This window comes from Triticum dicoccoides, chromosome 4A (genome assembly GCF_002162155.2).
Source record: "Triticum dicoccoides isolate Atlit2015 ecotype Zavitan chromosome 4A, WEW_v2.0, whole genome shotgun sequence".
Taxonomy (NCBI): Eukaryota; Viridiplantae; Streptophyta; class Magnoliopsida; order Poales; family Poaceae; genus Triticum; species Triticum dicoccoides.
The window spans coordinates 647048687-647063246 of record NC_041386.1 but is presented as its reverse complement, the minus strand read 5'-3'; the positions used below and the strand labels follow the sequence as shown (position 1 = coordinate 647063246).

The following is a 14560-nucleotide window of genomic DNA, read 5'->3' as shown; positions in this document are numbered from 1 at the left end:
CCGCATCGTCCCGTCCTCTGTCCGCACCTGCACCACGCGCCGATGAAGATTACGTCCTGTCCATACGGGTCGGCACCGGCACCGGCACGGTCGTCTTCTTCCGCTCCGAGACGGGCTTGCGTTGGTACGGGCTTGGCAGGTGGGGCGCGCTGGACCGATGGATGGATCGCCGTACGTTGCGGTTGTCTCTGTTCATCTCTCCCCGGACTGGACCGGCCCCCGACCGGACCTGCACACGCGAGCGAAAACCGCATCGACCGGCAGCAAGCCATTACTGGGCCGCATGCAGGTGGAGTTAACGACGGAGCCGGCCACTGGGACGACGATGGTACATGCTACTCCTTCCATTCCGAATTATTTATCGTAGGTATGAATGTATCTAGATGTATTTTAGTTCTAAATACATCCGATTCCGCGACGATTAATCTGGAACGGAGGAAGTACCTAGCATGTATACTACACCTAAGCCCGGTAGTTTGGTTATCCTTTTCTCTGGGCGACAAATTTATCCAGCGATCCGCATGTGCTGTTTTGTGCCAACGAACAAGTGCTTGACTTGGAACAGAACAAAGCGAGTAGTACGTGGTAATAACCTTCGTCCTCGTTTATTAGTCCCCTCATATATATATAGGGCCACCCATGATTTTAGTAACTAATATAAAACATCAATTATGTGTAGCAAAAACAATATAGTTGAAAACAATGTTGAAATCTGAATCCAACGATATAATGTGTGAAGGGCTAGCTAGAGGCTGTTTGATTTGTGACTAACTTTGTCAAAGATTGCCACACCTTAGGTTAGGCAAGTTTGACCAACTTAGATGAGTGTTTGATTCGAGTCACACCTTAGACAAGCCACACTTGAACCACACATGACATACACACAAAAAGTGTGACAAGATTCCCTTAGATTTGCCAACTTGCGACTCTCATTTTAATGAACTAACCTCAGCCAAGCTTGATAAAAATGTGTGACAAAATGCATCACACGCAGGCGCAGCTGGCCTTTTACAGCCGGTCCGGCGTGAGTCGAGCAGTCCTTGCGGCGTCCTGATGCAGAGGCAGAACGCGTGCCATGCATGGCAGCGATTCACCGATCGAACACAGTGTCACATGCGCGCTGCTCCACCGGCTGCCTAGACCGTCCGGCATCACCGCACTGCGCCGCACATCGATCAAGACATGGATGCAGCCAGCGACAGGGGTGTAGTACGTGGCCAGGCGTAGCATAACTGCAGCTTTCCCTTGTTCCGCTGCTGCTGCAGGCCAGGCCAGAGGGTCTGTAAAAAGTGATGTTTAACGCATTCTTTTGGTGCTACCTGACCAGCTTTTCCTTGTGTGAAGAGAAAAACACTTGAGCATGCCTAAGCAGGCACGCCTGCCTGCTTATATATTCAGATTCAGACAATCTGTTCACTTGTTCAGGCTTCAGACGAGCACGTCTGCTCTTTTTTTTTTGAGTAACAGTCTGCTCGTAAATCGGGTCCTGTATTTCCGCCGGAGCTCCTCCATCTGGACCACCATCTCGCCGCTACTGGGCCGGTCCATTAATGTGGCTGTGGCGCGAGTTTTTCCTCTGCAGTTTTCTTATCGGGTTTTCACCTTTCGCAACGGTTTCCTTTTTGTTTCCTTCAGTTTTTTGTGGGTTTCTTCCTTTTTAATTTATTTTCACCACATGTCTACATTCGAACAGACTGTGCATTTCCCATATACATAATAAATAGATTGTTATACACGATTAACATTTTTTTAATTTTTTTGTTTTGATGTCTACTCCGCATTTTTTACATACACAGTGTACATTGAAGGTATATATAAAATATACTTTTTATACATGTTAACCATTTTTTAAATGTAACATACATTTTCTTGAAACCCGGGAACATTTTTAAATGTCACAAAACGTTTCCAATTCTATCAACATTTTTGTTAAATTACACAGACATTTTTTTACATCGTGTTAATATTTTTTTGATTTGAGGTAATCTTTTTGAAAGTTGAAGTACATATTTTTTTGGAATATATGTATTCATAGTTTTCTGAAATATAAAAATAAATAAACAAAACAAGTAGCAGAAACCATAAAAAACCTACGATAAAAACACTACTCCCTGTGTATATTAACTGGTCAGGGGTGACGTTAATTCTGTCGCTGACGAACCACTTCGCTCCTGGAACCGCACCACACAGGCGATACACGAGGCGGTCTTCTTGCTTTCCTCGACACCGACGAGGTTGGGTCCTTGTCCGTCCTCGTCTGTCGCTCTAGCGGTGGGAGCGGGCGGGGCGCCTGGCAGTTTTGCTCCGGTAGAGAAATAGGATAGGCGCAGTTTGCTTTTGAGAGGTGTTGCATTAATGGTGGGACGGCGCTGCGTCAAAATAATTTGCTTATGCTCTTCTTTCATCTCGGTGGTGCTCTAATAGGCGGCACCGACGAGTAGGTGGCTCAGTCTTCTTGCCGGTCTTAGGATCTGGTAAGATTTGTGCCTAATGGTCGATGCTCAACTCTCTCTCGGGTGGCTTTGGTGTCGGCAATTGCGGTTGTGTTTGATGTCTTGCAATGGGGGTGAGTGGATGCCGGCACGCAACGACATTCCTCTTCTTTGATCGTGTTGGATGAAGTTGACAGCGCCGGGATCCAGCGGGCACAGGGAAGAACCCCGTCCGATGTGCCGCAAATGCTCGGCCTCGTCGCTTGCGGTGGTCCGAATCATTGGCTTGAAAAATATCCTTGTATGCAAAGGTGCTCCTCTAGATCTTGGTATGATGGCAGTTTTCCTCTTTCTTCAACATTGTCTCGGCGACAGAGGAGACGTTTTGGCATGGCACAAGATTCTGCCGAAGTGAAATTCTAGTTTTACTTCTTGCAAATTTTTTGATGCAATATTGCAAGACATCTATGTATGTATTCTATGATGACCACATGTGTATTATTTGTAATACATTCATCTAATGGAATATTTTTTTTGAAGCAATCTCACGAAGCTTTTATTCAACCCGTCACAATGTTTACAGGGACGAAGGAAAGACCTTCCGGATGGCCTAGCCATACATGCGGAATATATGATGTGGTTATTTTTTTAAAAAACTGGTCAGGCCCATTTGAAGCTGCCTGGAGGCAATGCGTTCATGCAACACAGCAGGCCTAATCTCCCCTGAAAAAAGCAGGGCCTAACCTGGCTGGGCTACCTTGGTGGTGGGTTCCCGCACAACTGGGCTGAAAGTAGCGACAGCCCACTCAGCTCCACCGGACTGGATGGTACACGACGCGGCAGAATCATTTCGTTCGTTCACTCGGTAACTCGTCGTAACGGACGAACGCCGTGCCGTCGTCCTCTCTCCCACTTTCACTTCGAGTACACTCCACGCCTTCTCTCTCCGTCCACCCCTCTTTACTCCACCGTCCGTCCCCACGGCGTACGTCGTCAGTCGTCACAGCTCAGCCCACGGTACGACACGAGTTGGTGGTGCATCTCCTCTCCCCCCTCCCACTCCTCCGCCACCTCGCTCCCACCCACTCCGGCCCACCGCCGCGCACCCCTCCTCCCCGGCGCCCCGCCCGCGTCCGCATCCGCCGGCGGCGCGGCGCCATGGCCATCCCCGTCGAGGAGGCCATCGCCGCCCTCTCCACCTTCTCCCTCGAGGTAAAACCCCCGTCCAGGCCCGCTCCTCCCCGCCCCCCCCGTTCCCAGCTGGCGCCCGATCTGCTCCTCGGGCCCGGGCCAGCAGAAGCGCTGCGCGGGGAAATGCGGTGCTCTGTAGGGGCTTTCCGCTTCCGGCGCTGCGAATTTGACGGTGGTAGGGTAGCCTCAGTGCTGGCTGTCCTGCGGCTTCAATTGAACCCCACTAGAGGAATGTAGAGGCGTGCTTTGCTGCCACAGTTCAACGGTACTCGAGTGCTGGTCTGCCGTTATAGGTGCCCTTTAATTTTGGCTACTAGATTGAGTTTCCTTCCAGTTGTATGTAGTTCAAATGTTGGATGAAGTGACTGCTATTTGAGTTGCTTTACATGCGAGTCACTTGTCAACTATTGTTCTTATCGAACTCATTGTCAGCCTAGTTCCCAGGTTTAGGTAATCTAGTGTCAGTTCCATTGTTTTCGTAGTTCGCAGGTTTGCAATGGCTTGAATTGTGACATGTAGAAGTTCAGTTTGATGGGTTATTGGGAGGCTGCTGTGGACTCTGTATAACCATGTTTGACTTAGGTTAGGCAGCCTGCCAATGTGGCTATTCACTTTACATAGGTAGGAATGTGTTGTTGCAGGGCGCAAACTTCAGATCCTTGTGTAATCAATTATGATCTCTTTTGTAGTAATGTTTGCCCTGCTCTGCTTGACCCTGAGTTTCTATTAATTAGTTATATGTTTTAAATTTCAGGACGAGCAGCCAGATGTACAGGGGTTAGCCGTGCTCCTGTCAAGTGAAAGATATGCAACTAATAGTCCTATCGGTATGCGAACGCGATAAATGTCTTTCATCTCATTGCTGCTTTGAAGTACTACTTTGTTATGCACGATTGTTGTGCTGATGCCTGATGGGCAGATGCCACTCACAGCCACATCCACAGGACATGAATCTACCCATCCCATTGCATGCCTTGTGATTAATTTTTCATGTTTTCCTGCTCTCGAAGAATCGTTGAACTATCCAACAATTTTCCAGTATTTCAATTAATGTTAAATTGAGTATTGTAATAGAAAATTGCACTTTTATGTTCAGAGTACAGCGATGTTGCTGCTTATCGTCTATCATTAGGGGAAGATACAAAAGCAATCAACCAGCTGGTATGTAACTGCTAGTTTCTTTGCTGTTGCATTGTGCACGATCTTCTCTTTCTGATCAATATATATTCGTTCCCTTTTGGTTGCCAATATTTTTTCTTCAAGTGACGTCCCTGCAAATATCTAATAGCTATGCCATCTTTTGATCTATAACTATTTAGTTCCATTTTTTGGGGGAAATTCTTGTATTTAGGTGAGGTGCATCAGAATAACTGATATATGTACAATTGTACCTCCACTGATCTATATGAAGTATAAAATGTTAACTTAAGAAGCAATCTCAGTCAGTTAGTTCTATACTCTTGCTGCCTAGCCAAAACATCCCCTCTTTACATGGACATTCACTCAAACATGTGCACACATACTTTTTTTCATGGCACCATCATCATACTTGATTCATCGTAGGTATATGCTAGTGTATATACTATCTACCTTTGTCTCATCATGACTACTGTCAACTTTCCATTTACCTGCTATTTTCTCACCACTACATTGATTAACAGTATATCACCACAAGTCCTCGATCACTATCTTCTCTATTACCACTATTATGAACAATAACTGCACTTTCTTTTGTTCCTATTTATTATTGAAAATAATAATAATCACGTAGCCAAGATTCCTGAGTTAAAGGGGTCTCAGCTCTGTACTTAGTCCTAGCAACTGTTGTAGTAATGGTTTAGGTGAATGTACCCTAATGTAATATAAATCACGAGAAAAAAACTTGTAGTTTTAAGGAGCAAAATGGATCTGGAAAGGATTGTATATTTTGGTATATCGTAGCTCAGTTTATTCTAATCCCATTTCCCCTCTTTTGTTCCTTTCTCCTATATATCTTCTTACTGTAAATACGTTTCTTCATGTTGCCTTAACTTGAAAATGCTTACTTACTTTCTCTCTTTCACTGTCTTGTGGATGAACATGAACTGCAGAATACTCTGATTCAAGAGGGAAAGGAAATGGCTTCTTTGCTGTACACATACCGTAGCTGTGTTAAGGCGCTACCTCAGGTTAACTTCTCCTTACTCTGTCCATCCATTTATTTCCATCTAAATAATCGCCACATTATACCATAATGCAGTTGATGTCTCAAAAGAAGTATTGCATTATTCTTTTTCTCTTCCAATTCCACAACATATGGATATTAAAATCACCGGGAATTCTACAATGTTGTTGACAATGTCTGTAACTAATGTTTCTCCTTTAAATCACTGGTAGTTCTGTCATTAATTTGTAAATTTAATCTGCTAGCACACAGCTACTCCCTTTTTCCACTTTCCACGACGGTCAATCAAGATATGTGCAGACTTCTGTTAGTTGTTATGTTGATTGGACCACATCGTCACTGCACTTGGCTCTGATTTGAGCTGATTAGTTTTCTGAAGTTTCATCTTGTGGATTCTGAACCCAAATATCTACCACTGAGCTAATAGCCCGTCGCGCGGGCCTCCCAAAATATTGATTCTTTCCCAATAAACGAAGACTTTTTTCTGTAAATACTGCGTATTTGATTCCATCCAAAAATCAACTTTCCCTCCTATACTGAGTTCCAGTATGGATAAAAATATCATAGGCACGGACACTTCCTTTAAGAAAGCCGTACTCTCATCAGCTTTCAAGTAGATAAAGAAGTTAAGGCTAGTGACAGCAGTATTGGCCTTTGTGAAAGCTTCTCTTCAATATGTTTTATTATGCTTTCTCACTTTTTGATTAGCTTATCTGTTACTTGTGCATTGAGTCTTTTCTCTAATGTTGATATAAGATGGTTCATAGTGCATAATACTCTTAGTGCTGTATAAATTCTTCACCATGAAGTAGTGCATTGAGTCTTTTCTCTAATGTTGATATAAGATGGTTCATAGTGCATAATACTCTTAGTGCTGTATAAATTCTTCACCATGAAGTACATAATTCTCTACTGTAGTCTTGACTGAGTATCATGGACTGTTGAACACTGAATGCAGCTGCCAGATTCAATGAAGCATAGCCAGGCAGATTTGTACCTAGAAACATATCAAGTTCTTGACTTGGAAATGAGTCGTTTACGTGAAATTCAGAGGTGGCAAGCATCTGCTGCTTCAAAGGTAGGACCCCCATTGTGTCTAGTAATTTAGTTCCTTCATCATACTTGTCTCTTATAGAGTACCTGCTTCCATACGGCACTGATGGCTACTTTTCACCAAAGATTCTTATATGTTATTGTTAATGCAAAATTGAGTAAAACCTGTCCGACAACCCCTGGAACTTTCTTGAAATTGAAGTGCATATGATGTTTTACATTAGGACAAGTGTCCTGTCATCTTTAGCTACCAATCAACTAGGGTCTGGACCTGTGTCATCGTCACCATCTTTCTTGTGGTACCGTAGTAATGTTTAGCATTTGCCAACAGTGCAAGACCTTCAGAAATATTTCAGCATCATTGCAGATTTTAACAGCATTTTGTTATCTGGTGCAGTTGGCAGCTGATATGCAGAGGTTTTCTAGGCCCGAGAGACTGGTCAATGGACCCACAGTCACTCATTTTTGGTTTGTTCTTTTGCCCTGGTGTCTGTTCTTTATCTTTCTTTTCAAGAAATAATATGATGTCTATGATTATGATTTCACAAATTAAATATCAGCTGGACATTTGTTTACTACTCGAAATAGTAAAACTAGCTGGTTCTAATTGTCAGCCAACGAAACAATACATCTAAACCAGAGGAAAAGCATTCTGGTAACAGTTTCCAGAACTCTGTCTCTGGAGTATCCACTTATAGGTTAGCAGACATGGACGTAGAAATTTCGATGTTACAATTGTGCTGCTATAAATGGGATCTATTTCATCATTCTGGTTCCAGATGAATCGGTGTATGTTTTGACTTCTGATTACTTCGTCAGCCTGTAGAGGGAAAATAGAGCTTCCAAGCTTAACCTAGTTTTGTTAATCTATTTCTTAGAGTAGCATTGTTAAGTCCATGTATTTTCAATTAAGAATCTGGTTTATGGTTTTATTTTTATTTTAATGCAGGTCTATGCTGAAATTGCTTGATGTCCTACTACAGCTTGATCATCTTAAGAATGCAAAAGCAAGTATACCTAATGATTTTTCATGGTACAAGAGGTATATGGTCATGCTTTGACTTTTAATTCCCAGACCACGTACCACAAAATGAAGAAATGAGTTGATGAAGTAAAATTGGTTGATTGCCAATTGATTTTCTCACTATTCAACAGCTGTGAACAAAACTCTCTTTTTGGTAGGGACATAGGCACGTAGGGTAACTAGCAGCAATGAGTTATGGATAGCTGTAGTCCACATTCACCTTCAGTTTAATTAGTCACTACTTGCTTCCAATAAGTAATTGGTACTCCCTCTATCCCATAATATAAGACGTTTTTGGAAGCTAACATAGCTTGCAAATATGTCTTATATTGTGGGACGGAGGGAGTACATGGTAACTTTTCCATGTTTTGCATGTATTCTTTAAGGTGAGGTATGCATTCGCTAGTTTAGAGATCAAATACTCACCCGATTCTACGGGAGTTCTACTAACCTACTGAAGAATAGTGAGCAGATTGCACGAATGGTTGGGACTGCTTGCTTTGAGTGGCAAGTGTAACTGAGTAACTCTTGCAACTTCCAACAGGCTGCAGTTACTGTACCTATATATATTAGCATATCACAAATTTATGATTCTACTCTCAACATAGTTTGGTGCATGCTGTAGTTATTACTGATTAAAAAGAAACCATTTATTAGATCTGCATTAGTTACTTAGGATCAGCCTACCATGGCCAATTTACTATTCAAAGATTAAACTACCTTGCTACCTACCTATAAGAGCATAAACATGTACCAATATTTGCAGAAATTGAATATTTTATGGTACATGCTTTTTTGTTATGATTTATGGCTTTGAAGGTGCATCCATGTTAGTCTTGGTCCACATAGATGCTCCGAGAATTTATTAGTCCTTACACTTTGATGCAGAACATTTACTCAAGTAAGCACCCAGTGGCAGGACACTGACACTATGAGAGAAGAGCTGGATGATCTTCAGGTTGCTGATTTGTCATATCATTGAAAATCTAAGTCACCGTGATCATGGTCATTTCTGCATTATATTATAACATTTTAAGTATTGCTTCGAGAATGGACACTCTTGCACTTTTAGTTAAAGGAATGCACTCTGAGGCCAATACCTCCCATTGAGTTGTTTGCCATAAAATCTATAATGGTGTAACCATGTATTTAATATGATTTTTGCTACTATTTGCAGATTTTTCTGAGCACCAGATGGGCCATCTTGTTAAATTTGCATGCTGAGATGTTTCGGACAAATACGTATCCTACTATCCTGTTTTCTTTCTTAGACATTACTATGTAGTATGTATGCTCAGCAGTAGGAAAATAATGCGCGTTCAAAATATATAGTATCTTTGATACATCTACCAGATCACCACAAGAATTTTGCTGCCCATAGTACAAAGATTTTCGAGCCTTAGGAAAAAGTAAGTCTGCCCATACAAAAAATATATAGGATCTGACTGAGGGAAAATATGTCACCTTTCTTAGAAGATTGTGGGGATGCAGTTCGGCATTTGACGTCGTTGTTTATAAATCATGCACTTGAACAATTTTATGTTGATGTCTGATGGTCATGTACAATTTTAGATGGCTTCTAAATCTGCTTATTATCATGTACCTACTACAACTACTGTTCTTGCGTGTTGCTGTTATTTTCTTTGTCCATGACAGTTATGATTCCCTTGACTCAAAGAATAGTGTTGAGGACATTCTACAGGTCCTTATAGTATTCTGTGTGGAGTCATTGGAATTAGACTTTGCTCTTCTTTTCCCTGAGCGTCACACCCTACTTCGTGTTCTCCCAGTTTTGGTTGTTCTAGCAACCTCATCGGAGAAAGAGAGCGAGTCACTCTATAAGAGAGTCAAGATAAACCGTCTTCTCAATATTTTCAAGGTATGATTATCATCTTCTAGCTGTTCTGTTAACCTATTTTTTTAGAAAAAGTTTAATTTATCTATTTGTGCTATTTAGGTTATATTTACCATTTATTTACTTTACCATTTATTTACTATTACTCGTACCTATTTTGCAGAATGATCCAGTTATTCCGGCATTTCCAGATCTGCATTTATCCCCTGCTGCAATGTTGAAGGAATTGTCATCATATTTTCAAAATTTCTCCAGTCAAATTCGTCTTCTTACTCTTCCAGCTCCCCATGAAATTCCTCCTCGTGAGCTACAAGAATATCCTTTCTGCCAAGTCCTCTAATCATGTTTTTGTCAACGGGGCAGGTTGAGGATTCAACAAATGTGACTATTGTCTAAGCAAATCAATATTCCAATTAAAGAATGATATAAAATCAAACTGATTTTTCTTGGGGATGATAAACATCATGAATTAACAAGCTATATAAAGTGGTTAAAAAATGAGCTATATATATTTACATATGGAAAGTACTATCGTGCTTTAAATTCCTTAACTGAACCACTTATCAGAGGCATTACCTGATTCTGAACCACATGGGAACTATAAGAGCTGAGCATGATGACTTCTCTATACGTTTTGCCTCTGCAATGAACCAGGTGATGTTATTATCATTTTGAGTTACCAAAGTAATCATTGTCACAAACATTGTCTCAATCGTTTCTGCTAATTGTACTCATTGATTAAACTGATGCAGCACATGTGTTTATTCATGGAGATCTAAATTAGCTTTTTTTTTTTTTTGGAAAAGAGACTTAATTTCTATAAGCTAATGAAGCTTATTTTAATTTGGTGGGCTGTGAGCTGCATTGATATTGACCTGGACTGTACTTTCAGATGATAACATTGAAGTCATCAGATGGTGCAGACAATGACTGGTCTAGGGATATTAAGGGGAACATGTATGATACTGTTGTGGAAGGCTTCCAGCTTCTTAGTCGATGGACTGGCAGGATCTGGGAACAGTGTGCTTGGAAATTTTCACGCCCTTGCAAAGAGCCACCTATTTCAGATTCTCAACAAGACTCAGCGACATTTTTTGACTACGAAAAGGTCTACCTTTTTGCTTCGCAAGAAGTATTTGTAGCATCCATTTTCTTCTTGTTTGTTTATGCAATATACAACACTCTATTGCATTATTAACTGTCGTGGTCTCTCTCAAACAGATAATATTAGCGGAAATCTTTTGCTATCCATGTTTGTATTTCATAAGCTGTAAGACTGATTTGATTTTTTTTGTGTTCGTAACTTAAATTTAGTGACTATTTTGCAACTTGCATGCAGGTAGTACGTTGGAACTATACTGCAGAAGAAAGAAGGGCCCTGCTTGAATTAATCGGTTATATAAAGAGTATTGGATTGATGATGCAACATTGTGACACCTTGGTGTCTGAAGCTTTGTGGGAAACAATACATATGGAGGTCCAGGATTTTGTACAGGATAAACTAGATACAATGCTTCGTACATCATTTCGGAAGAAGAAGGACCTTTCTCGGTAATTTGTTCTGCCTCAGCCATCCTTGTATTTACTTTTTATTGAAATTTACCCTCCATAGCTCCAATAGTCTCAGATAGGTTGGTGTATCGCTCGCTATGTCGTTGGCAACACATAGTAATTTATTCAGTTTGAGATTGACACATTTCTCAATGTGATATTGTCTTTGTCATCTATATTTATTTTTGTGAAATCGTTCTTTCTGAAACGTGACAATACATTAAGGGGAACTTTATAATGTTTTGTTCATTTTTCTTTGCTATTCTTTCAGGATTCTCTCTGATATGCGAACCCTCTCCGCAGATTGGATGGCCAACACCAGCAAGGCAGACCCAGAGCAGCATTCGCTACACCAAGAAACTGAGGAAATGAGGCAAAGCACATTTTACCCGAGACCAGTTGCACCAACAGCTGCACAGGTTTTACAAGCGTTTTAAACGTAAAAAGCAATTATTTGTTAATTGTATGTACTGCTTAGCCCCTGCACCACCTTGTTTACAGTAATAAAGGCTAAATGGTTTAAATTCTCATTCAGCAGGCTAACGGTCTAGCACTTAAGCTGCATTATCAAATAGAGCAGCGTATTTTGAGCATCTACCATATCTGAAACAGTTTAAGGACATGACTAAATACAGCCTATTCAATGTTCTGTGGTTTCTAACATGTGACTCCAGCAGCTCATATTCAAACAATCCCAGATTTGAAGCTTGTAATAGGTGGCTAGGTGGCATTGATTTTATTGAACAACATTATTCTACTCATTTTCATTAGTCTAAAATGGCAAAACTATTGAAGGCTATAATTGTTAAGCTTCATGCACTAGCCAACACAACCAAAAGTTTGAACTGATGGAAATGGCTAGGCAATCCACATATACACTTCAACACCCCCTCTCACGTGTGACGCGGGAAGTCAACACGTGAATAGACTCAGAGTATGGCTCAAGAGGCCTATATATGGACACAAATGGGGGCAGCAACAACTTTTTGGATAACTGCGAAAGTTAGGACTTGAACTCAAGACCTTAGGCTCTGATACCATGTTAAGCTTCATGCACTAGCCAATGCAACCAAAAGTCCGAACTGATGGAAATGGCTAGGCAATCCACATATACACTTGAACAATAATAATGTAATAACCGTTAAGCTTCATGCACTAGCCAATGCAACCAAAAGTCCGAACTGATGGGAATGGCTAGGCAATCCAGATACACACTTCAACACCCCTTCACGTGTGACGCGGGAAGTCAACTCGTGGATAGACTCAGAGGTATGGCTCAAGACGCCTATACATGGCCAAAGGGGGGCAGCAACAATCTTTGGATAAATTGCAGAAGCCAAGACTTGAACTCAAAACCTTGCTCTGATACCATGTTAAGCTTCATGCACTAGCCAACGCAACAAAAAGTCCGAACTGATGGAAAGGGCTAGGTAATCCACGTACACACTTAAACAATAACACCAAATCTACTGACTGAGTCACCGGGTGCTATTTTTTCTAACCAGTTCACTGGAACTTTGAGTTTTCTGGTAACACATGCTAGTTTTCTTTTGTGCTATTGCAGCATACTGTTCTCATGAGGAGATAAAGGGCCAGAATTATAGTTGAGATGTATGTTCATGTATCACTTATCATCACCTCACAAATCTCAAATCATTTCTAGGCAACTTGTGGAGTTAGCAAACACCGCGTTCTAATTTCTGAAGCTTCTTGTGAATATCTAGAGCTGACAGAGGATTGCATATTTAATTTAAGAGCTTCTTTAGAACATCTAGAGTTCACTGTGTCTTTTTGAAAGATGATTTTGATTTTGTAAAGCTCTCTTCACTTCACTGTAAAACTATGCATATTTGATTTTGCACTAACACAAAAGTTATATATAAATGGTTGGTTCTGTTTATTTTTGTACTTCTGTTTCTGATGATTCTGATGTGCAATTTCCAAGTATATGGAATGGGAATCGATTAGAACCCCATTAAAATAAATATAAAACATTACATTTAGGTCTTTAATTTTCTAATTTTACATCTTGCTGTAGATCTTATTTTTTGTTATGTGTTCTAGTTACGAATATTTTGTTCACTCTGCATTTGATTTCTAACTTCTACTTCTGTTATCAAACTTCATACAGATTCATTGTTTGCAATTTCTCATCTGTGAGCTTGTATCTGGTGGCAATCTGAGAAAACCTGGAGGGCTATTTGGGAATAGTAGCTCTGGAATACCTGTGGAAGATCTTAAACAGCTAGAGACGTTTTTCTACAAGCTCAGTTTTTTCTTGCATATTTTGGACTTTACAGGTACCTCTGCGGTCTCAAAATAAGGAATAACAATTCTCATATGCATGCACTTGCTGCTGTATGTGCATTTCTTGCGCTCAATACCTAATCTATTTTTAATCATCTATGTTGTACTCATGGGGAAATGCATTCAGTTTATTCTAATTTGTTCTATTATTAAAAAGTGCCAATCTAAATTTGGAAAGTTTGTATTTAGTATTTTCAACTTTATTTTCCTTTGGATAATGTAATTAACTGTCAACTTTTGTGGACACATGCAGCAACGATTGGTACTCTAACTGATCTTGGATTTCTTTGGTTTCGAGAGTTCTACCTGGAATCTTCCCGTGTTATCCAGGTGCATCATTTCACATTGCTTAGTGAAGTACAATGAAATTCAAGATGATAACAACTATTAATGAGAATTTAGATATAGCTTTGAAGTGTCCTGGTGTTAGGATTGCCACATCAAATCTTTTTAAGTGGCAAGTTTATCATTCGTTTTTGTTTCTTTTCCATTGTTTACACCCAAATTAGTTCTGCAAGTTATGTTTGTTTCATGACCAGAATTCTAATTCAATTTGGACATATGTAACTTGGAGAAGCATGGTGAATACTCAACATATGCAAAGAGTCGAGGACACTTGGGCCCTGTTCGGTACCGCTCCGCTCCGCAACTCCGGGAGCGGAGTTGGCGGAGCTGCAGCTTAAAACGGAGGAGTTGCTGTTTCCCCGCTCCGCAGACTCCGGGAGCGGGTGATTACCGAACAGGGCCTTAATGTAGGATATCATATGATACGCTTGTAACTGTGTTATTTGAGATCACACATATAAGATTCATTACAAATGAGGTAGCAATACATTGATCTTTGTTCATAAATTCTACTCCCCCCGTTCCATAATTTTTGTCATGCTTTTAGTTCAAATTGAACTAAAACACGACAAGAATTATGGAACGGAGGGAGTACTTATTACAGGATTGAAGATGGTAGCGTAGCACTTCCTATAGAG

General features: G+C 40.7%; 1 protein-coding gene across 1 annotated transcript in view; it reads left to right on the top strand.

The window, feature by feature from the left end:
* Nucleotides 1–3449: 3449 nt before the first annotated feature.
* Nucleotides 3450–14560, top strand: part of LOC119287673 (protein PIR-like) — an 18907-nt gene continuing 7796 nt past the window's right edge. Inside the window, exons 1-17 of the mRNA XM_037567261.1 lie at nt 3450–3644; nt 4378–4450; nt 4720–4784; nt 5714–5791; nt 6746–6865; nt 7238–7308; nt 7790–7882; nt 8753–8822; nt 9042–9106; nt 9548–9743; nt 9883–10034; nt 10280–10373; nt 10612–10827; nt 11059–11270; nt 11542–11689; nt 13402–13570; nt 13831–13907. Of these exons, the coding sequence (XP_037423158.1) occupies nt 3591–3644; nt 4378–4450; nt 4720–4784; nt 5714–5791; nt 6746–6865; nt 7238–7308; nt 7790–7882; nt 8753–8822; nt 9042–9106; nt 9548–9743; nt 9883–10034; nt 10280–10373; nt 10612–10827; nt 11059–11270; nt 11542–11689; nt 13402–13570; nt 13831–13907 (1953 nt within the window). The 5' untranslated portion in view covers nt 3450–3590. The remainder of the gene's footprint in view (nt 3645–4377; nt 4451–4719; nt 4785–5713; nt 5792–6745; nt 6866–7237; nt 7309–7789; nt 7883–8752; nt 8823–9041; nt 9107–9547; nt 9744–9882; nt 10035–10279; nt 10374–10611; nt 10828–11058; nt 11271–11541; nt 11690–13401; nt 13571–13830; nt 13908–14560) is intronic.